General features: G+C 38.5%; 3 protein-coding genes across 7 annotated transcripts in view; 2 read left to right on the top strand and 1 right to left on the bottom strand.

The window, feature by feature from the left end:
- Ten-a (tenascin accessory) overlaps nucleotides 1-24030 on the bottom strand; it is a 340802-nt gene that overhangs the window by 183312 nt on the left and 133460 nt on the right. For all 5 annotated transcript variants that reach the window (XM_066294416.1, XM_066294415.1, XM_066294418.1 and 2 more), the window contains 2 exons: nucleotides 15431-15645; nucleotides 5257-5460 (listed from right to left, as the gene is read on the bottom strand). In XM_066294416.1, coding sequence (XP_066150513.1) covers nucleotides 5257-5460; nucleotides 15431-15632 — 406 coding nt within the window. In that variant the 5' untranslated portion in view covers nucleotides 15633-15645. The remainder of the gene's footprint in view (nucleotides 1-5256; nucleotides 5461-15430; nucleotides 15646-24030) is intronic.
- Nucleotides 1225-5236, top strand: LOC136345815 (endoglucanase-like). Its single transcript, XM_066294432.1, has 4 exons — nucleotides 1225-1360; nucleotides 3350-3526; nucleotides 3686-3913; nucleotides 4849-5236. The coding sequence occupies exons 1-4, from the start codon at nucleotides 1270-1272 to the stop codon at nucleotides 5094-5096; spliced, it is 744 nt and encodes a 247-aa protein (XP_066150529.1). The 5' UTR covers nucleotides 1225-1269; the 3' UTR covers nucleotides 5097-5236.
- LOC136345813 (uncharacterized) lies at nucleotides 17809-19609 on the top strand. The gene is made up of 6 exons (XM_066294430.1): nucleotides 17809-17922; nucleotides 17981-18099; nucleotides 18152-18325; nucleotides 18794-19016; nucleotides 19067-19211; nucleotides 19338-19609. The coding sequence occupies exons 1-6, from the start codon at nucleotides 17832-17834 to the stop codon at nucleotides 19516-19518; spliced, it is 933 nt and encodes a 310-aa protein (XP_066150527.1). The 5' UTR covers nucleotides 17809-17831; the 3' UTR covers nucleotides 19519-19609.

The raw sequence follows: 24030 nt of genomic DNA, 5'->3' as shown, positions 1-24030 counted from the left end.
AATTCGTTCAAATCTAATTTATCTATTGAAGCTAATTAAGCGAATTCAAGTGGTTGAAGACAAAACCGTTGGCGCGCAGTCTTAGGAAAATCATTCTATTATCTCAATATCAGCATTTTTTCAGCTACTTTTCCTATCTCTGATCCCTACTCGTGTTTAATGACAGTTTACTTTGTATTATTCGTTACGACATTTTTATTAATTTAATGAATTTTTCCAGATTTTTCTTATATGTAGATATGGTATCGATGAGCATAAGACATGCAGATTTCTACAATAGGCCGCGATATGTCGCTCCATCTAAATCGGGGCTTAGTGAAGTACTACATAAAAATATTCTCTATTTGAAAAGTCATTAGTTTTTCTCTGATGCCGTCTTCTAGGGCACTCCAAACACCGCAAGAAGACTGCTCACTGTTGATAGGTCAACTTTAAACAGTTTTCGATTAATCATAAAGGCAAGGCGTAAGTGACGACTTCTAATTTTGAGTAAGTACCCTTGACAAAAACTGACTTATTGACAATTAACGATAACACCGAATATGATGTTTTTCAACGCTATAGATCAATCGTGACGTAATTTAGCGCTCAGGGTCGAAGAAAAAACTCAAATCAACGAAAATAACTCAATAAAAAATGTTGTTATACAACATTTGAAGCCGATTAGTTCATTTTTTTAATGTCGGTAGTCAGGTAATGCAATAGATCCTTACTTTTAAGTGCCTGCCAGTGTAGGAGAACCGAAGGCTTGCAGTAGTTGAATGTTTTCTATGTTATGCATATAAAAACGCATGTTGATACAATAAAATTTAGTGTGATTTGTCACAATCTGTAAAATGCGCTTCGTTACATTTCTAGGACACTTTATGGAACAATCTATAGCCCGGATTTAAGTGGCCCAAAGGAAAGTACTGCACATCTTCTTACTTTGTATTAGTCACTACAAAACAAAAATATTACGTAAAATTCATTTTCTCTACCCACTTTAGTAAACTACTTCCAGGTATGCAAAATGAAAGAAAAAATTCAAGTGCTCAAACTTGAAAAAAAGACTTAATTTTTTTTGCTCATTGTTTCCTTTGAAGTGAGCAAGCATCACAAATGCAGGGAAAAAGTAGCTTCTTCCCGAGCTTGAAACGTGACAAAAATATCCAACTTGAAAATATTTATCACCAGATTAAAGCTTTCAAGAAACAATGCCGTATAATTATCTTTAAGAACAGTGGCCAATGCATAATAGACTGATAAGGTACGTTATGCGGCATATAAATGATCTGGACGCTGCATGGCCATGCAAGTACTCGTGCCATTTTGATAGAGAAAATGAAGGGATTCGTAATTGCCGTTATCTGTGCTTTGGGTAAGAAAGATAACTTTAATCATATATTACAGGAACTCATTCGTGTATGAAATTTATTTATTGGACGCAATAATTCTGAAAATAGCGTCATTCTTCTAGCCCCTAAAATTGGATGAAAATTCTTGGAAAACGTGCATTCGATATCGCTTCGATATACATTAGGGTTTGAAATGTTAGTTCATCAGCATAAATTTTAATTATCATTTCCTGAACGTGTCCAGAATAAATTAATGTTTTCTTCAACATTTCCGAGAATCTCAATCGGGTCGTTTGAGCTCCTTCAATATTTTCGAAAACTTTTGCTGTGTTTGGTGCATGTTTCCTTTAAATATTCTTGTGTCGTCGGCAAGATTTCTGTTCAAGTTTGTTCCTGAATTTGGGCTGCTAGAACTGAGAAACATTTATCACAAGTATTCCCATAGGAGGTTTCTTTGATATTTTAAAAAAACATTTATCCAGTAGTCAGTGTCTCCTTGGATATTTTTCGATATCGCCGTTCACGTCAGCTTTCTTCACTTTAGTTCGGCAGCCATTCCCGAAAGTTGCGCTCTGATAAGTTTTTGATATTCTCAACCTTTCCGATAGCACTCAGGCTGGACGATGTTTCAGTCAAAAATATATTCAGCATTTTCAGATTTTTACACCTATTCCAAGATTAGTTTAGGCCACTTTGGACCTTTTTGAATTCTTATTCATTTTTGTCCAACATTTCGGAAAATCGGGGATTACGGTGTTAAGCACCTTCGGTTTCTTTAGAGTTTCAAAAATTACTTCTGTGTTGGTTCAATAACCCATTTGTTTAATATCTTTACAATATTTTCAACGATTTCTTTCCAATTCCTATTGATCTAATCTCAGTAATTCCGAAAGTTCCATTTTGATCAGAGCAAATAACCGTCCACGTTGTGTACGTCTTGTTCAAAAATCTATTCGTTTTTCAGGAACGTTTTCCATTATTTCTAAGCAATTATAATTTTTCCAATATCGTGGAAAATTTATATCTGATAGAGTATCTCACTATCATGTATACAGTGTGTTACAGAATGTTGTGAGGAAAATTTAAGGACATATGGTACATTTACAAATATAAAAGAGCTCATATAAACGTTCGTCCGGAAATGCCCGATATTCGTGATACGGGGTGTTTTAATTTTTCCGTCTTTCATAGTTTATTTTACATTTATCGAAAGCCCGTTGAGATATTGAGATGAGTCTTGGCACACGCAAATGCATCATTAAAGGTCACATTTACATGTGTAAAATTGTTTTCTAAAGCATTTGCATCAGTGACGTTCGTGCCAGTAAGTCCTTATGTTTAGCGAGAAAAACTGCACGGCAGTGGTTTATGTAATAATTAGTGTTGCTTTCTTAAGGCCAGATCAACTCTTCTTGAAACATGCCTCTTGTCCAGTTTTTCTCGCCAAACATAAAGATTTTCCGGCAAGAACGCCACTGATGTCAGTGCTTCAAAAAATAATTTTATACATGTAAATGTGACTTTTAATGACCAAAACTCTTTTCAGTATCTCAACAGGTTTTCAATAAACGTAAAGTAAACCATTAAGGACGGCAAAGTTAAAACACCCCGTATCACGAAAACAGAGCAATTCCGGACCCATGTTTATATGAGCTTCTTTTTATTTGTAAATGTACAATCTGTCCTTAAATTTTCCTTACCACATTCTGTAACGCCCTGTATAATCTAGGAATCATTTGGACAGGTCTAGTTACAGGGTTCCTCTACCATTTATTGAAACTTTTGGAGAATTTATCCTGTATTCTGTTGAAAATTTTATTGGGATGTTTTTTATCACTTTCCAATATTTCTGTTTAGACCCATTTCTCTCAATATGGGGAAAAACATATTTAAATTATCGGAATATTCGTGCGTTTTCACTACCTGCCTCGAATTCAGCTCTTTTCACTTAATGTATTTTTCTATTTTTGCCAACTTTAAAATCTGAATGGAGACTATTTTCCATTTCTCAGCTATCGGGACTGCCAATGCCTTGATCAGTGGATCTGGAACCACCACCCGTTACTGGGACTGCTGTAAACCCTCTTGCGGCTGGAAAGAAAACGTAGGAACTCTTGACCCAGTTCACTCCTGTGCCAAAGACGGTGTGACTATTATCGACGCTTCAGTTCCGTCTGGATGTCTTGCTGGTAAGTGGAAGAGCGGAAAAAAATTAATGGAAAACACTCAAAGCTGGATTTATCTCCCCACTTTTGATTGACAAAAACAAACTACTGGATATCTTGCACTTGAAATTATGTCATCGCTATTTAGACACAAACAATAATGAAAACAACTTTGCTATATAGAAGGTTCAGCCTATGTGTGCAACAACCTCCAGCCGTGGGCAGTGAATGACAGTTTCGCCTATGGATTCGTTGCAGCCTCCTTCACTGGTGGTGCTGACAATAGCCTTTGTGGTATTTGTCTTAAATTGACCTTCACCAACAACCTCGCTGGAAAGACCTTTATCGTCCAGAACATCAACACTGGTGGTGACTTGGGAACCAACCAATTCGACATCCAAATCCCCGGAGGTACTTTTTGAATCTTACATACATAGACAAGTAATATATAGGGTGTTTCCAAACTGTGGGATCAAACTTCTTGTTGAGTGCAACAAGAGACGACATCTGAGTATACGAACCTGTGCCCGCCAATGTCTCCCTAAGCTTCTACGGCCTCATTATGCTTTAAGACAGCTTACACAAGTTAACACTACAGTAATTGTTTAAAATGTCGTTCTTAAACTTTAATGCGCCTGTTAAAACGACGTAGATGGTTTCTGCAGACTTGGCTAAAAATTTAATAATCTTTTTAAACGACTTAAACTGGCGCAGTGATTCGGGCTGGTCTTGTTCTGTATCCACTGGCGCTTCCTAAATCAGCGACTACACATGTCTTCAGGGCAAGAAATCCAAAGGCGTTAGTTCGGGTGAGCTGGGGGGCCACGGAACCAGACAACTTCTGCCGATTCAAATACTGAGGGGCTTCAAAACCGTGCAGCAGCTTTTGCGTTGCCATTTGTTGTTCAACGTGTCAGATGCATACCTGCCAGTTGTTGTAGTCCTCGATAAAGAGCGATTACTTTGCGAACTTTTTAAAACTTGCAAAATTAACGAGTGAACGTGTCAAACTACTGATCAAGAATTTCCGTTATCAGTCGTGGCTAAGATAAACATGTAACAAAAAGTACTTAAAATGTGCATTCAAGTTGAAGGACGACATTTTGAACAATTTCTGTAGTGATATTTTGTGTAAACAAATTAAAATGAAAAGTACAAAAAATTCGATAAAAACAGTTTGGCACCCAATTTCCTTGAAGCATCATAAGACCGTGGCGCTTTAGAGGGGCATTTGCGGACATGGGTTCTTACGCTCATATGTCTTCTATTCTTGCACTAAACTATCGATAGAAGTTTGATCTCACACTTCTAAAACAGCCAGTATTAATAAACTTGTGGAATTATAGGTGGTGTTGGTATCTTCACTTTGGGATGTCAGACTCAGTGGAATGCTCCACCTGCTGGGTGGGGTCAGCAGTACGGAGGGGTGTCTTCGGATTCTGAGTGCGACAGCCTCCCATCTGAACTCCAAGCTGGATGCCACTGGAGGTTTGGCTGGTACGCAAACGCAGACAACCCTCAAGTAAACTTTGAACAAATTGTCTGCCCATCGGAACTTACCGATCGTTCCGGAATTATTAACAACAATTTATAAATAGCCCGCATCCACCTTTAAATAGATGTTTCCATCAAGGAAACTCGAATTTTCAAAAATATATCTTAATATAAAGGTGTGACAAATTCACCCCCCTCCCCCCCCTTCTGTGATATCAAGAATAAACCTTATTGCCATCATTCTTTTTATGAATTCTTACCATTCATGGTCCTTATCCTTTCTGGTGGAGGTTGATAATTCATCCTTCTGGTATTTAAACTCTCCAATGCGAAAGGGGAGGCTTGTCTGTGAAGAGGAATTGGCGATCTTGGTGACACGATCTTGGGAGAGCCTGCTGGATATTGCGACAAATTAGCAGCGTCCTCTTCTTTCTCCTCTGATCTGTAGCTGCGCTCGATGTCATCTGAAATTCATTTGCAATGTAAAATCTTAGCTGAGAAATTCAGCATAAATTTTTTCGCGCTACTAAATAAGATGAGATGTATTTTGCTTAATAAAACAGTAAATAAGCTCGACGAGCCGAAAGGAAATTTGCATTGAGATTATCTCGTGACAGTTTTCCAAATTGAATTGCCAATTTACGAGTCATCTAATGCCAAAAAAGGGAGCTTAATATTCATTGGTTGTCGATATCGCCCCTCAGGATCTCTATATTCTCATGTTTCGATGTATACACCTCTGATGCAGAATTATGTCGCGGTTTACAAGACAGTGTGAAATACATTGCAATGAGCGAGCAATGTAGCGACGTAAAGCGGCTTCATGAACCCTCAACGATCTATCTGAGAAGAATTAGACCCGCACGCACCAGTCCTCCCTAAACTGAACTTGAGGTTCACCTCAAAAATCTCCACATAAAGCACCTTGATGTCCTCAAAACAGGTCCCCTTTTACTTAGTGTGCACGCGTTCCCTTTTCCTGGAGCCAGCTCTTCTTCATTCGATCGCAAGTTCTCGACAAATCCCTCCATTGCTTAAACTTTCGAAACTACTTAATTATGAGCATTTAGCTATTGTAGAATTGAGCTATCATCCTTGAAATAAATCCTCTAAAATTCTAATAATCCTGAAAGCAGCTAATAGATGCCATAATTGCATGTTTACACCGGAAACATGCCGTAGCCAATTTAAGACCCCTTGATTGAATGGAGCAAGAAATGGGATGGTAAGCTAGTTAGTAGACAATTATATTTTAAATTAACCAAGGTGTTCTCGTAAGGGCTGCGAGCAGTACGTAAAGAAAAGAAAAGCGCACTTTCCAGCGAGAGGAGCACTGAGGCATCATCCCCTATGAAATTACCTGATTAAATTTTCATATTCAATCTTGAGTTGTTTCCCCCGGGGAAAACTCCAGACTATGTTCAAGTTGTGCAGCCTCTCTCTCCTTTCCTTTAAATGTCCTTATCTAGCCCGCGTTGCCCTTTTGAGAAAATTTATTTCATAACGAACCGGTTAACCTCCGCTATGTTAAAAGTAATTTTGTGGTCTTGGGGATTTCGGATCTGTGTAACGGTGTTTTATTAACATGGGTGTTAATAAATCTGCCCAGATTATGTGTTTTGTCTTTTGTTTCAGGGGTGTAAATTGGCCCCTTAATTTCGTTGCGCGGGGGATATTAATAAAGTTTCAGGTGTTGATTAAGGAAGTTGAATTTTTAAACAAGGACCGAAGTAAGATCACGGATCAAGTCGTCGAAAGAGAGTTTATGTAAATTTCCTCAGGCCCAATGTCACAAGAAGAGAGCGCGATCGTTTAAGAAATTCTTTTAGCTCATAAATGCATGCGATAAAGTGGCTTTTGAGCACGCGCTTTGAGGAATACGTTTAGGGATTGGTATTTAGATCGCCATTATTAATTGTCACGCGATCCAGAAATTCAATGATACGATAAGGAAGAACGTACTTTCTCATTAACCTTTCACCTCACTTTTGATCACAACCATCGTTTATCCTCTCCGTCCCTCTATTTTTCCCAATTTCTTTCCTTCTCTCTTTCTCTCTTTCCTTCTTATTTTCTCTCTTTCTATCTCTCTTTTCTGCTCCTTCGAATTTTTAATTGAAAATTTCCTGGATTGTTGCGGCGACTGAAATGAACACCATTTTAAAGATGCATCCGAGAGGCAAACTTGGACAGTTGCCCCGCGGCGCAGGTGAAATTGTGAAGTTTGGGATGAGGAACGTGAAATATTTGGTCTCATTACCGAAACTGCTCTGCCAGCACTGGACTGACCTCAGCCAGGCAAAACGGGAGATAATACAATATTATCAAAACCATTCCTCAAGATCACCTTCAAGACTGGACAAATGAATGAATCGCTCACGTTTTTGTTTGATTTGATGGGTAAACAATTGAACTGGATTAATTCGACGCTAGCAATTAGGCTTCCAACGATGGTAATGGAAGCTGAAGAAAAATTGTAAAGCGTTTTTTTCGGTTTGTGAGGCTTTCGAAAATTGAAGGTTTCATTTTATTGCCGAGACGTCGGGAGGGACGTATTGAATGGAAGAATTCCACATCATAGTCCCTCAGGGGAGGCATGTTTTGCTAAGCTATTCGAGTTTCACATTTTCTTCGTTTGAAGACAGGACTTGCAGTAGTAATGAACCTCCATAGAAATAGACAGAGGGTGGATTTTTTAAAAGTATAAACGCTAAAATCTTGAACATTATGTCAGCAATGGGAAAGTCCGAAAACATGCCGGGCGCAGTATGATGGGGGAGGATGATTGAGGGTATGACGAACTCACTACTCTCCACCAAATGCACCCCAGCCACTCCAATTCATTTTTTATAGCACGGACATGGTTGCGACATATCGTCGGAAAGCATTTTCAATAAGCTTTTCAATGGTATTAAAGTTTCTGGAATTCCGCCCTCAAATGTATCCGATAATGTCTAAAATACAAAATGCATGAGGGAGACACCTGAGCGTGGAATTAAATGGGTTTCAATCGGGAATAAGTAATAGAACTGATAATTAATTCATAGTTTTATTGTAGTTAAGTCAAAGCGTAAGATTTGTCGTTCAGTATTAGTTCAGGTTCGTTATTTTCCATGCAAGCGCACAAAGGATGTGCACATTCTTGACGCACATTGCATTCCTTGGAGATTGCACGACCCTCAGTGATAATTCGCCGTCTTCACTCTTCGATTATTTCTGGTCGGGTTTTATACTCTACAAATTTCACTGCCCTCACAAAAAGAAATCCAAGGGCGTGAAGTCGGGAGATCTAGGAGGCCATTCTGGCACTCATCTCTTTCCAATCCATCTTGCGGGGTAATTCTTTTCCAACCACTGTCTAACCATCTTGTTGACATCTTAGCAAATTTTCGTCTAGTTATAATTCGCTATTTTCGTCCTGCTCATTCTCCAGCTCGTGGGTTATCAGAGGTTCAATAGCATTTTCTAAGTAATCTAAAAAAACTATATCGAGACTAACCAACAAAGGTCCTATGATGGCACCTCCAAGGATGCCGGCCGATGCATTCAGGTTTTGTGGATATTGAGTGCTTTCTTCTCTCATAACATGAGGATTCGAATCACCCCAGATTCCACAGTTGTGTCTATTGAGTGTATTATTCAAGCACGATATGTACTCATAATTGGAACAAACGTTTAACAGTGGCCGAGGCTGTTGGGCAATCAAAGCTTGCATCATCTCGCAATATTCAATTCGTCGGTCTGGATGATGTTGATTCAATTTCTGATGAATTCGAATTTGGTATGAATGGAATTTGTGCAATTTTAGTTATTTTAAGAGCGATGCCGTTGATGGGCCAGTCAAAGTGGATGCTCGACGAATAGACAATGATGGATTTTGGGCAAATGGTCTGAGAACTTCGATTTGAGTTAACTCATCTAATGTCCTCGGTTGATCCCTTTTTTTTATTGATCACAAAATCAGCTTCTTCAAATTTCCGTGTTAATTTCCTAACGTAGGAAGGATTAATGGTCGTTTTAGGATGTCGCTGGCGAAATGTTTCTGTGGGTTCGTAAAAGACAACGTTTCTTGGCACCATAAATAAAAACGATTTCAACTCGTTCCGCAATTGAATAAACCACGTTTCGATTGAAAATATGCGAACAGAAGCACGAACCGAAACTCAGATAATAAACAGGATTCAACAAATTCACTGGGTAGAAAAACATTCATATATACCGATAAAAGAAAAATACTCCAATTTTTACATTTAACATTATTATTCGTTCTTTGATGACAATGCACGTCGAGACCGTGAATATAACGAACACCCATTATAAAGAGTTATCAATGTTCGGCGGCGAATCTGAGGCCTTGATTCAAATACAATGAAAGTTTGAATTAATTATTATCAGTTCTATTAGTTATTCCTGATTGAAAACCATTTAATTCCACGCCTACGTGTCTTGTCTCATGGATTTTGCATTTTAAGCACTGTCGAACGCATCCGGGGGCGGAATTTGGGGTACCACCGAAAAGCCCACCGAAGCTGCTCTCCGACGATGTGTCGCGTTGACAAAAAATGACTCGAGGTGGCTGGGGTGCGTTTGGTAGAGGGTAGTGAGTTCGTCATACTCTCCAATCACCTTCCCCCATCGCATCGTGGTGGACGTGTTTTGGGATTTTTCCATTGCCAGCGCAATTGCCAAGGTGCGTATTGGCAGTCGCACTCTCAGGAAGCCCATTTTGGATATTTGTTCAGTTCTAAAATTAATTAAAACCTCTAACACATAATACAACAAGGTAGGAGGATTATAATAGCGTAGGCTACATAATAAATATTTAAAGGCCATTTGTCAAAATTAATAATCCAAGCCATTACCGACCTAAATACACTTAGGGCTTTCTGGGCGCCATTAAAGTTAAATGTTTTACCTTAATTTGCATAAAGTTAGCTCAGTCGTAGAGAATGTTTAGCCTAAGTGTATGTAAACATGATTAATTCTTTATAGGCATCAACGCCCATTGTGCAGAATATTGTTGCTCCGCTTCTCATTAACTGTAATTGCTTCGGGTCAACATACGTATTTCTCAATGATCGGGGTGTGTTTTAAGAGAAAATGCTCATCGAACATTATATTATGAGCCTCCCTCGGTAAGCGAGTGCAATTAACCCAGACTGCTTAAGCCCCGGCATAAGAGCATCGATCAATATCTTGAATAATATTATTTTGTATTCGGTGCTCTATAATCTCGCCTCGATAATTATCCTCAATACGATCAGATTGTATTGGTACTACAACGTGCAAACATGGCCTTGCAATTATAAGGCGACGACGGCATATTATAACTGATTTTGCATGGGATCCGCATAACGGGGCCTCTGCAAGGTAAAGGCACCCAGTTTGCCGTATTAGGAAATTTGCATATGTAATATATTCTTCTCCCCGATGGTTGACATATTGTTTTCAACCTACACTGAAAAATTCCGAACACATCTTGCACAGACGCATACTTATTACATTTATTAGATGGCATTCCTCCCTTCAAATCCTCTAGATCCCTACAACTAAAGAAATGAAATTTTCCAGTGGAAAACAAGATATATATTAGGGTAATATGCCACGGCTTTTGGCACCGACACGACAAAAATATTTTCATTTCGAGAAGATGTAGTCAGAGCACGCGCACCCTTAATATCGTTCTGATATTATTACCGTATCAGCATGTACCTTGGAATATAGATTATCGAATTATTCCCATTACGACGTAATATGAGATTTTATTCTTCAGGAAGATGATCCCCGGAGAATATATTAACTCCGAGCGATGACGTATTTCGGCGAAGCATATGAAATCCCCTGATGAGGAAGCAATTAGTTAAATCTGGACAATGCGGCGGTTATGCCCGTAATTCGAAGACCCTCTTTCCTGCTTTATTGCACAATTAAATCCCTAATTGTATCATTTTATTGATTAGATTAAATTTAACCGCAACAATAAAGCGTGGCTTTCGAAGTCTAATACAGCGATTTAGGGAAAGTGCTATTTTAATTACTGCGGAATTACGGGAATATACAAGGTAGTAGCGATAAATTCCTTACGATCTTTGTCTAATCGTAGAATTAGTGGGGGAAATGTGCCGGAAGTCTCGTCTGTAGGCTCCCGGGGACCATATTAAACAACTGAAACAACAATTTTGCGAGAGAGAAAGCTGAATACTCGATGACAGTACGTAAAAAGGGAATTTGTTCCGCCTCATTCTACTTAATCGTCGAAAAGTCGTTGGAAAAAGACACTTGACTCGTCTGTGCCCTATGAAAAGACCTCCAACCTAGAAACTCACTCAAACCTAAAAGCTACTTCAAATTAATGGTGTTTGAACGGTTTAGCTTACACCGAGAAAACGGGAGGAAACGTTCATTACTTTTTAAGAAAACTGGCTCTAAGAGCCGGGATCTTAATTACTATCGGAAAATATTTGATGGAACTTTATATAGGCAGGTAACCAATTCCCTTAGAAAAACATATTAGATATCAGGCACTCGAACTAAAAGGCTCTAGACCCAATCAAGACACCCACACGAACATTAATTCAATTATCTGCTCCCAATATCTGGCAAAATTATCCTAAACGCGATTTAATTAGCGCCGAGACGTCTGTATGCAGGATATCGACCATTATACTCAAGTGAGTCGTATATTTTGTAGTTGGAGTAATCTCAGGTCTCTAATTAGTGCGAAATGCAAAACAGGCTTGTTGACGTCCTTTGGCATCCGAACAGGCTCTTGTAATTAGATTGCCATAGGTATATTATAATTGGCGTTTGTGAGATATAGCTGACGCTGAAGTTAGACGTCTTCGGATTTCTGATGTGGAGTTGTTCTCTTTAATTCTGACTCGCAGCGAAATGGAAGAGGTTCGCACCACGGCTGCTGAAAAACCGCGAAATGGTCAAGTCTATGGTTGGCGAGTTACGAATGGTTTCACGTTCGCGAGTTTGAGGTGTCTCAAGCTGCATTTCCATGGGGCTCGTGGATTTCGAGGATGTCTCCAGGGGCCGTGTATCCACACGCGTGCAGGTATTTTTTAAGTCGGTCCTTTGAACCAGTTTCGATGATTTGTCGTTTTCGCCGCTAATCATGACAGTAATTGAGTCAGGAAAAGCAAAACGAGTTACGGGAAAAATCTCCATTCAAATAAAAAAATATATTTAAATTCCTCCGTCGAAAAATGATTATTTCTCTCACGCCTACGAACAGCCCACTCTCCACCGAAATAAAAGATTCTCTTGCTCACGCTCGTATTGTGAGTAGACTGTAACTCGGATAACCCCCCGTTTAAGGACCAATAACACGCAGATTCGCCTCGTAAAAATTAAAGTTTATACCGATATCTCCGAACTCAAAGCCGGCACTTTTTCAAACATTATTTATTCTAGAGCCGCGTGAAAATCGAGGGACTCTGTGAAGAACTTAAAACAATGAGTCTAGTTCCACGTTGTATGCCATCTCTAACAGGGAATTTTACTTTGCGTACTTAAAAAAGACCTGTGGGAATGTGAAGATTCGGCAGAAAGCGCACGAGAAAATATAATACCAAAATAAAGTTAATTTCGGGCTTTGAACTGGAAAAGTGGGTCATTATTTCTGTTCTAGGGCACTAAATTGAAAAAAATTAAATGCGATCTACGTACGGGGGTGGTCCCAGAAGTACTCGACCTGACATATAGATGGCGATTTTTTGTCAAATATTACAAAAACCGAACCTTAAAAAGATTTTCCTAAAGTATATTTGTGTTTGTTTTGGGACGGTTTTTAGTGAACGCTTTTAGAGATTTTGTGAACATGGAAAACATTAGTCACCGGTACGTGAGTCGATCTTTCCAATTTCAACGATGTTAGACCATCCAACATCGAAGCGGAGTTAAATTCTACTTCGGGCGAAGAATGCGGTTCTTTCCTAACAACTGCAATACGTTGGGTGGCAGAGCTTGAACGCGGTGATACCAGTGGTCGAGACGAAGTCCGCAGTGGTCGACCCGATGACACTCTAGATCTGACCGCTCCAGAAATCGTGGTGAAAATCAATAAAACAGTACTGAAACGTGGACATTTGAAAAAGTACTTGTACGTCACATTTTGACCGAAGAGTTAGAGATGAGAAAGTTGTACGCAAGATGGGTGCCCGCGATTACTCACAATTTAACAAAAACGGCGCCGTGAGGATTTTCCAAGGGAGTGTTTGGCAAAGTTTCGCAGTAATAAAGCCGAGTTTTTGCCTCGATTCATAACCATGAATGAAAAATGGGTCGATCATTTCACACCTGATACGAAAAAGCAGTCAAGGCAGTGGAGTCAAAGGAGAGATTCGGCCCCAAAGAAGGCGAAAATCGTTCCATCTGCAGGAAAGGGCGTCCGTTTTTTGAGACGCACACGGGATAATTTTTATTGACTATCTCCCCGAAGGAAAAGCAATAAATGGAGAATATTATACAAATTTATTGCAGGATTTGAGCGGAGACATTAGGAAAAAGCGACCGCATTTTGTGAAAAAGAAAGTCCCGTTTCATCCAGAAAACGCACAACTTTGTTTAAAGCGTTTTCTTCAGCCACCCCGCTCGCCAGATTTAACCCGCTCGGATTATTTTTTATTCCCCAGATTTGAAAAAAATGGCTCGACGGAAAGAGCTTTGCCAATAAGCCTATGAACGATGCCTATTTGGCAACATTCGAAGGTTTTGCTATTATAAAGAGAGTACGAAAAGGGGTATAGAACATCTCCGGGAAACGTGTGTCAATCTCCCAGGAGACTCCGTCGAGAAACAATGTAACATTTTCCAATTTTGTTTTTTTTCTTACATTACATCGGGACCTTCCGAGACCGTCCTCGCACTTGAGTTTCATTGAGCATTTAACCAGGCACCCCTAGAAAAGAGGACTGAGCTTTGACCTATGCCGAAGATATTTAGTGAAACGCGAAAGATTTTCCGTGGATTTCCGCCTTCGCAGAACACAAAAGCATTAATTTATAATTTAAATAAAATTTACAGAAAGCCGATGGAGGAGGAAACGCGAATGGGGAGTGCAATAAAACAGCAGAAGCCATAATGCAGCAAACTCTGAAAAAAACTATATAACGCAAGAGATTTATAGTTTTTAATAATTTAGCAAACAAGGAACGTTAGAAAGCAGCCTTAGAGCAAGAATTAAGCCTGCTCAATTTCATATTTGCAGCTAAATTAGCTAATTGCTCGTGCACTGAAAGAAAGTAAAATGGGGCAATTTCGCGCGAACCTTTTCAGTTATACTTTGACTTGACGTGTGAAAGAAAGTTCAAGTATAAAGTGTGGAGTGGAGCCGTGATAGATGGGCTTTACGGGCTGACACCCCGCCTGCTGTACAAAGTCCACGTGCTTAACGTGACACGTCCACGATTTGTGTTCGAGCAAACCACCGAGTCCAATCGAAATACACCCTAGAGAACACGATGTTTGATGTTATTACAGTTGTTTTCTTTCCCTGGAATTATACCCTTTCACCCTGCGGATCATCGATTTTTCTCTTTGCCCGGTTTCCTTAGGGAACTTGTTGACCTTAAAAAGTTTTCGGTTTGGAGTATTAACGTGGTGCTGTTCAATCAATGCTGTATTAATCTAGAAAGTCTGTTAAAGCCTCAGTGGGGCTGCCGGCAAACGTGAATTTCAGAGGGCTTAACCATAACACAATCCCTGCAGTAGAATGTGGGAAATTCAGAGACCCATCAGAAACATCTTCACACGTACAACTAATGCCAATAGCTCCGACATCGCAAGCTTAATTAACTCTGAGACAGAAACTTGAAGTTTCTCTCAGATAGAGCTAAAAATACGAAATTGTTCCAACACATATTATGTGATAGCACCGAAGCTGTGTTTGATTGATAGGCACACCCCACAAGTAAAACCAATCAACCGCCCCGCATCCGTCTTCAATCATTCGTTAGCCTTTATGCTTCCATGAGTTTCCAAGGGTTTGCGTCTATCTATCTCTGTTCCTCCCTTTAATTTTCGATACATCAAAGCGCAGTCTGACAAGTTATTTTCCATTAGGTTAAAATTATATTGAATGGGGGAGTTTATCTGAGGCGATTTTGGGAGATGATGATAGACTTTGCGAAGGTATTTTTTCCAATTTAATTTTGTCATCGCCATGCTTTGCGCAAAAACCTTTAAAATCCAGCTGAGTGTTCGTCTGTTGCCAAATTATAAGTGCGAGTCCAGTCTAAAACGTTAACGTTCATTCCTTGCCAAACGTGATCTGATTGCGGATGGAGAGGAATGAGGGCAGGGAAAGAGAGATGAATAAGCACTAATTAAGTTTGTTAAAAAAAAATCCAAAGATTTTCGTGTTATTGGCGGTTGAGCCGGAAAGTAATTTGGGTTTTAAAATCGGAAAAAGTCGCTAAAACTGACCTTTAAACTCTTTCTGGGCTTGAGCGAGCAGGGAAGCAAAAATTTGACTTTCAACAGGTCTGGCAATCTCCTCATCACTTGAGCTGCAATTTCGTTCATTTCTCCACTCGAGACTGCGTTGCCTGCGCATACCACTCAGTTCCTTACTAGAGGGCTTCCCCCTTCGGTTCCAGGAGCCTCCTCCCCCTGATCTTTTGTTCATTTTCCTAGGTCATCTGCAAAAGAAAACACCGAGTAGCTCAATGCCAATTACTATCAATTTGATTCAAAGCCGGTTTATGCGAACCAGACACTTGGGCCATCCTATAACAATAGTGAAATGGTGACAAAAAGGATCGCTCTCGGGATTTGGGCTCGTCCGAGCCAGTATAGGCGAGCCGCATTAGCCGCAGCTCACCTTGTCATTATTAATTTCATTTTAAGAGGTATTTCATGGGCTTAAATGATACAAGAAATTAATTTATATTATTACTGGTCCTCAAAGCGAAGTCATAAAAATTCCTAATATAAAACACGAACGAAGTTCCCCCTCGGTTCTCCTCCAAGAATATTGCTTTTGCGGAAATTCTCTGATTCCTTTAGCACAAGAGTCTGGCAGTGCTTCTTCCAATTATCGTTTCCTGTATGACCCTATAACCTGCGGGAATAATTGTGAAGGTCCCTTGCGAATTCTTTATTACACACCAGCTCTGTCAAGCTCATGCGTGCATTGAATTTCCGCAGTTAAAAATAAAGACCTTGTTGTTAAGGAAAACCAGAATGCGGGGAATTCGCACAATTTAACAGAATAAAATTAACACTTCAATCCTCAATTAAACTTTACAATGCACGTAAAGGTTTGCCTCGATTTCATTAGACCTGCGATAAAATATTTAACAGATATAACCGGACCTCCATTCGAATTTTCATTATTTCCCTCTGGTCAGTTGAGACAGGAGTGTCCAAAACAAACACGTTGGCGAGCTTTAGATGCAAAACCTCATTCAACAATAAGTAATTTGGTTGTTACCCTAATTGCCTCGAGCTATGACATTATTGCCTTCAAAGGGTGCATAAAATTGTTTTGTTGACCAGCACAGGAAGGGTTGGAATGTTTTCCTATTTGCCCAACAACGGGGTGAAACTGCAGTGGCGATTAAAGCCATAGGGTGCTAGAAATTAATTCGCCGTATTAGATTCTAGGCAGGAAATTTAAATTTTATTCAATTAAAGCCTCCAGGTTGGAGAAGCGATAGCGCAAATCCGCTCATTGGTTCGCTATAAGGAAATGGAATTTCAAATACAATTTCGATCTGATTTAAGACATTAAATCGTGATTTGAGCGAAAATGTACGCCTAAAATAAACACGGCAATTAAACAAGTTTCTCAAACAAAGGTAATTAGACGACAAAGCGGCCCCTAGTCTCGTAAAGTAATTAGGAAATCGGTCGAATTACTCATTAAAATAATAGATGTAACTTGGTAAGCTTGGAGAAGCAAAAAAGAAAGAACCCAATTAGATAATGAGCTTAAAAGTTTGCCAAGCAAAAGTGCTTTAGGCAGTTTGTCCAAATAAAAACAAGAGTGATATACGAGGAGTCCTTTCGAATTTAGAGGGACTGCAAATATACCCAGCCCCGAAATTCGTCCACAAACGGACCAAGAATTTTTCAACCCAATTCACATATTTCACGTAATGTTCATTCTAGTGCCAAGAGACTGTTGCAAAGCCATAAAAGTTGCTATCACTGAAAAATATAATTTAGAAATGTTGCAAGTCACAGCTAATGCAATTTATATTGGAAAAATCTCAGAAACAAGCCCCTCGCCTGGAGTTATGGCATCGGGGGATAAGAAAATCTTTAGCCAGTGCCTGGAGATGATGGATGGCTTATCTTTTGATGTTTTATTACTCGAAAAGTAATTAAAATATTATAAGATCATCCATGGGAATGAAAGGAAGTGTCCAGTTCCTTTCGCTGAGGTTATTGGGGGACGTAATTTAATTCCTAATGGAGGTTGAATGCAGCGTCTAAAGAGCACTTCAAAAATGTATGCCGTCACAGTTACAAAAGAATCAAGAGCATTCTCGACGAACGCTTGTAATATCTATGAAATTTCAGCTTCTAAGAAAACCTCAAACACTTGAAATTCTTTCTCGGAAAATTTACTTTTTGCTAAAATTCAGGGGGGAAATTTGTCGGGTACAATGACAAAGGACTAGAAAAACTCAAAGTTAAAATTTTTTCTTTGCATTCTTTCTTGACACATGTAGATCTCATTTAGGTGGTATCGACGTGACCTTTCAGGCTGGACGCTAACGGAGGTCAAGATGTTATCGAACTATTTTAGTTTAATGTTGCACTTCAAATATATTTCTCTAGTCGCGATACGATAATTCATTCATGTCGTAGAAACAACATGAAGCATATCAAAGACTTGGGCTGCGCCAACAAAGACGAGGTGATAGCCTTCCTTAATTCATTCGATTTCATTTTCTGCGATATCGACGGTAAGCATGTGAAGTATTTCGGGTTCCTCTTTGATGAGGAAAATTACGTCTGTTATAGGGGTGTTGTTGCTAGCAACAACGCTGCTGCCGGGGGCCGATGGGTGTATAGAGAAGCTGAGGGGTCTGGGCAAGAAAATTGGCTTTGTCACCAATAACACTATAAAATCATACGAGCAGGTACGAATTTTGGCAGGTGCGAAAGACTTCACGTCCGTCTGCTTCTGAATAGGTCAAAGAAGAACTGATACACTTTGGAGCGACAGATCACGAAATTGTTACCCCAGTCCTGGCTGTAGTGGCTCATCTGCGCAAAGTGCAGTGCCCAAAGGACATCTTCGGAATTTGCGGAGATCATTTGAGGGATACGCTGAAGAGAGCTGGCTACAACATTATAGATGTAGAGGTGAGGTAAAGTTAAATCGCACTATAAATTTGGGTCTCGTTTTGTTCGTCATTAGATAGGAGAGATTCAATAATTTAAAAGGCAATAAATCGCATATAAATGGCGCATCGCAGTACAGAAATTCGGTGACATTAAGGTATTTGAACCATTGTTAAGCCTCAAGTTTAATTAAAATAGAAACTTTTGCTCAGCTCTTATCAGTCCCCGTATTCCGGTAATGCGAAACTTGTAAGAGCTAACGAGATAATTTCTAGAGTAGAATAACGGCATAACCCGATGCGCGGGAGTAATTTTTCACTGGATGTTTTCGTTGTTATAACGCAAACAAAGGCTAATCATCTTTGTATCTGGATAGCTCCAAGCCGTGTTTGTTCTCCAGTAATGAACTTTCAAACATGAGATTTTCTTGCCGTATATTATTCCCCGTATGCAGAATATTACCTATTTAGAGTAATTTGCTCCTTGTAGATTGGAGAATTGCAGGAAGATATGGCTTCCTTGCGAGATGTGTGCCTGGATTTCCTAGGGAGATCCAAGAATGTCGCGGCAATAGTCATGGATTTGGACGTTAATTTCAGATTGATCCATGCCGAGGCTGCGATTCTTCTGTTAACCAGGAACCCCAAACTGCCCTTTTTAGTCGCCGCTACCGATGACAGCGGCCCTCTCACTCAAGATATAGAATTTATCGGTAGACTCCCGAATTCTCTCAAAACCACTCCTGTTTCAAATCTATTTTAGGCAATAAATTCTATGTGGATGCCGTGTCTAGAATAACCAAAACCGAGTACAAAATCCTAGCCAAGCCTAGCATAGAGCTAAAGCATTACTTAGAGGAAAGATTCGAAATTCCTCATCCAAACCGCGTGCTGTTCATAGGGGATTCGTAAGTTTTGATTTTAGTAATTATGCAATCCTCGCATCAGAGTCATTTGTGCTATTTGGCTTGTACCTAATTTGACACAGGGAAATGTTAAATATCCATGCCCTGCTGTTAATGAAAATGTTTCAGTTTGACCTCGGATATTACGTTTGCCAATAGGGCAGGATTCCAGAGCTTATTGGTCTTGAGTGGCCAAACTAAATTAGATGACCTGGTAAATTGGAAACACGAGGACGAGAACAGACCGGATTATTATGTTAAGAGTTTAGATTGTTTCGGTAAAACACTTAGTACACTCGGTATAATATAATTTTTTTTTTTTCGTCAAATGACTAAATATATTTAAATGACACATTACAACACGTAATACAGTTTAAATGTAACACGAGCTTATGTTGTTAGTAATATTTCATAATTAGTTTCCTGTATGCATGTCAGCAATGGAAAGAGGTTTACGCAACATGGAGTAATTAATAATGCAGCATATGAGGTTTGAAACCCAAATTTGTAACGCGATAATAAGAACTTCGTTGTAATTATGTTTGCGGTAATGATTATGTTAGTGGTAATTAATTATTGGAGAATTGATAAGTCGATATACAGTAGTTTACATCAATTAAGAGGTGCGTGTTAATTAACACAACGGAAGTCGCATTTTAGCTGTTTTGAGAATTGCTTCGTTTCGGCAGATGAATGAGGGTGCTTGGACTTTTGGAATACTTGACCTTGTGAATTCAGAATTGATTCCAGAGAACCTTCTTCCGCGTCAAAGTTTCGGGAATTTTTGGCCGCGAAAGTTGAACTTTTGAGCTGTTCATGAGGTTTTTTTTTGTTTGTGGATCCGGAAGTGAAATAGCAGAATATAGAATTTGCCTGCATTTTAGTGAATTTTTCCACCCCGGAATGACATTCGAGAAATTTTTTTCTTTAGTCGGAATCCAGTTTTCAAGTCTTTGCATTAAAGTTGCGAAAGGAGATCGTGCACATCGCTCGTAAAAATAATGAAAAGTGAAAAGTCAACGTTTTTAAAGCATTTTGTTCTAGAAGAGCAGAAATAAAAGTTTGCATAAAATAAATTAAGAGTAAGAGAAGCAAACAAAAGCGCCATTCTAAATAACTAATAGAGAACTACAACCGAAAAATATTCTACTGCAAAAAAGCAACATTTTCATAAATATATACAGGGTGATTCCAAAGTTAGAGTTATCTTTTTACCAGCAAATAGAGCTTTGAAAAATAAGATTTTGTTCCTTTGGCGCTTTTTCAAAATATCCACATCAGCGGAGATACAAGGTGTCAAATTTCTATATAAAAAAATTTAATGATTTAATAATTTTCAAACCACTTGAGACAATTAAACAAAATTTTGTAGGTGTCGATGGCTACGTGGGAGGAAAATTCTTCGGCAACTAAAATTATTTTTGAGTTTCCCAGTGGCGCGTGTATAAAAAAGTTATTCAATATTTTTGAAAAAAAAATGGTACAACACTGATTTTTCTAAAAATAATAATTATTATTGAATTGAAAAATTTTTATTGTAATTTTCATATTTTTCAAAAGTAAGTTCAGCTGTTATTTAGAAGTTTAGTCAAAACTCAAAAATTGTTTAAACTTGTTTTCTGGTAAAAATCATCGAAGTGATAGTTCCAATGCAATTTGACTATCACTAACATCCATAAAATTTTGTTTAATTATGTCAAGTGATTTGGCAATAATTTATAAATTTTAATTTTTTAAATAATACTTTGACACCTTGTATATCCGTCGATGTCGATATTTTTAAAAAATGCCAAAAGAAAATAAATTTTTTTTAAATTCCTATTCGTTCGTGAACGGATAACCTCGACGGTGGAATCGCCCTGTATATAACAAATAATTATCCATAATTATATGTTTTGGGAATATTATATGTAATACGTGGTAAGTATGGTGATCCCAATATGTTACAGAATGAAAGTAATTTACAAATTATACAGCAGAAACAAGACTATAACGAAAGTTGTCATTTCTGGGAAGAGGACAATAAAAATTATGTTAAACTTAGATCCCATAGACTACTGAAGGGAAAAATTCAAGAAAATAAGGATTATGACGTTCGCTGCAATATACATAGAGAATCAAAAGTTCCGTATGAATTCGTTAAAACTTGAAGTAAATATTTTTCATGAATATGATGGAACACGACAAGTTATTGTTTTCTGTTGTATGTTTGTTAAGCATTAATCATTGTATCATTATTTTTATTTAGCGTATTTTTTTTCGAAACCTCATGAACTTAGACTTGAGTATGGCACATAATATATGTTCGGAATTTGTCAAAAAACTCAAAAACGTTGTTGTATACACAGGGTTCCATGAAAAAAAATAGGAAACCCTCTATATCTGATATGTCAAAAACTGCACAACAAAATACAATATTTGACATGTTCCAGCATTTTCAAGAAAACTACTTCGTTTAATTTTTAACTAATTTATGCAGGACCTTCAGTCCTCTATTATATTCAGGAAAGCATATTTTCCTTCATTAAAAATAGATGCAAGTTTGAGAGACCAGCACCTCCAAGCCCGTACTCGGGCAGAACTTTAAATTAGAAATGCCCGCGACATAGTCAAACTGTGTGTGAGAAAGACACCTATTATCAATGCATAAATTGTTTAACGCGATGTTATTAAATAGAAACCACCCAACAAAACTGTTTGAAGAAGAAGGAAATTATAATGCAGGTAGCTGGGAGCCATATTTTTTTGAGGAGTACTGTGAGGCTGTTGCTATGCGACAAGAATATGGGTTATCCTGGGCCGTTTTAAAGCCGTTTTGCGGTACATTCGTACTGCGGAAATAAAGATATTTATTACTATTATTATTAGTAAAATAAATTCCTAAAAGCTATGACAGTTCCCCAAATAATAAATTTAAATTTGGGATCTAGAGAGTATTGTCCATTGAAAATTACAAACGTTTATTACTTCATTCCGAAGTTAATCGTAGAGTTAGAGTTTTTCCTACTCATCAAGGTATTTTCACACCGTGAATTCAAACCCAAGATTCTCTTTTAAGTTGGAATTTAGTTTTGGAGTTTCACGTTGTAGTCCCTGTTATAATATGGACCTTTATTATAAAACTTTATAGATATATTTTAATAACTAATATGTTTTAATCGAGCGCAAGAAACCATCCTTCCCCATCTCTCGCTTTCCGCCTTTCTCTCTTCATCCCTGTCGGTAAGTCCCGTCACTCCTTTCCAGCTTAAATTTTCCGCGAAATAATTTTTTAGACATCTTAATCTCATTTTGAGATATGGGCTCAGACAAGTGGTTACCCTTTTGAAGACAAATCTGTTATCTTCTTTAGAGCCTAAGGAGAAAATTAATAAAAATACCAAAACAAAACCAATTATAAGGTGGGCAATGATTCCATTTATTTTTTGTCTGAAATTGTGAGTACCGTGGCCGTAAGACATGAAGTCGTAATGAGCCTGAGTTTTCTCGGATTTTTCGAGCAACCATTTATGTTCATTTTTCTGATTCTTGTTTCGCGGTCTACCAAAGAGGTTAAATTCGCTGATTCGATGTCGATTCGGTCAGTGCCCGCAATCTCTATGCTTTACGGCGTTGCGATGAAAAACCCAAAATATTTAGTTTGAGCACGTGGTTCCAAGCAGTCCATTATTGCGAACTCCTAGCCGGTACCATTTGGAGTTTTGTACTTCGGATCTTTGCGTATGTATCGAATTAGGCAGTACGTACGTGTCTAGGGTGGGTGGGGAGCACGTAATATGCCAATGACAAAGACAGAGATATAACAATAATCTATGGTAGTAAACGATATTTAGCTATTAATTTTACGACGTTAACTGACAAATTTTCGTAAGTTTTGGTCAAAATATTATTTACAGTTGGCATTTTTCTCCTTTTTTAAGCGTTCGAACACTTTTGTGGATCAATATAAACAACATTTCAAATACCTTTTAAACTAAATGGTATTTATTATTATTTTTTTAGCAGCTATTTTTCTATATAAAGATTCTCTTCTTGATAATACAGTTTAATTTACCATATGTTAAGCAAATAGCAATACTACATTATTATTCGTTTCGTTCGGATATTTTCATGACTCACTGTATATCTTTGAGTTGGTTATTTGTTGCAATTCTAGCCCGATCAGAGGCGTGACGATATGTCGTAGTTTTTTCGCTGCTACGCACATGGAGTTTTAGCGAGTGCAAGCGAAAGGCCATGAGGCGATTCGTGAGTGCGAGGGAGACAAACTACCACTTCCCCCTCAATTGTCAACGGTCGGCCAGCGTCGTTGACTCGCAGGCAGTAGGTCTCAATCCAAGGGTGGTTTTATGTGGTTTTGGAGGGCTAAATTAAACGCATACACGCAAATTTGAATGCGTTCTTCGAAAGGAATTTTTAATTTGATATTACTTCTACAAACACCACGGTGGAAATGGTACCTTTAGAACGCATCAATTGAAAATCAAGCCTTTTTTGTGACGTAATTCGTCTTCGGGCTGAGGCATACTGCTTGTGAGCGAACGACGGTAGCCTGTCTCACTCGCTCTTATCAATCGTCTAAGTGCCTTTCGCTTGCACCCACCAAAACTCCATGTGCATAGCAGCGAAAAAGGTACCGTATGTCAACGCCTTCACTGCGTTTCGTATAGTCACTCAAAAAAGTATCCGTACGGCCGGAAAAAAATTCTGTAAATTGTAACTTTTAACTAATTTTGTTCAAATTTTGTATAATGAAAATTCAAACCGAAACTCAATTTGCGTAATTGAGCAACTTTTGAAAATTTAACTTTTAGAGTGCTTT

The sequence above is a fragment of the Euwallacea fornicatus genome, chromosome 21, assembly GCF_040115645.1.
Source record: "Euwallacea fornicatus isolate EFF26 chromosome 21, ASM4011564v1, whole genome shotgun sequence".
Classification (NCBI taxonomy): domain Eukaryota; kingdom Metazoa; phylum Arthropoda; class Insecta; order Coleoptera; family Curculionidae; genus Euwallacea; species Euwallacea fornicatus.
Note: the sequence above shows the minus strand (reverse complement) of the source record. Positions and strands in the feature narration are given on the sequence as shown.

Excerpts from the sequence above, each read along its gene's own strand:
- LOC136345815 (XM_066294432.1), top strand. The coding sequence starts at position 1,270 with ATGATCTGGACGCTGCATGGCCATGCAAGTACTCGTGCCATTTTGATA. Across the intron at positions 1,361-3,349 it reads TGCCGTTATCTGTGCTTTGG|CTATCGGGACTGCCAATGCC; the intron begins GTAAGAAAGATA and ends TCCATTTCTCAG. Across the intron at positions 3,527-3,685 it reads TCCGTCTGGATGTCTTGCTG|AAGGTTCAGCCTATGTGTGC; the intron begins GTAAGTGGAAGA and ends TTTGCTATATAG.
- LOC136345813 (XM_066294430.1), top strand. The coding sequence starts at position 17,832 with ATGAAGCATATCAAAGACTTGGGCTGCGCCAACAAAGACGAGGTGATA. Across the intron at positions 17,923-17,980 it reads CATTTTCTGCGATATCGACG|GGGTGTTGTTGCTAGCAACA; the intron begins GTAAGCATGTGA and ends CGTCTGTTATAG. Across the intron at positions 18,100-18,151 it reads CTATAAAATCATACGAGCAG|GTCAAAGAAGAACTGATACA; the intron begins GTACGAATTTTG and ends GCTTCTGAATAG.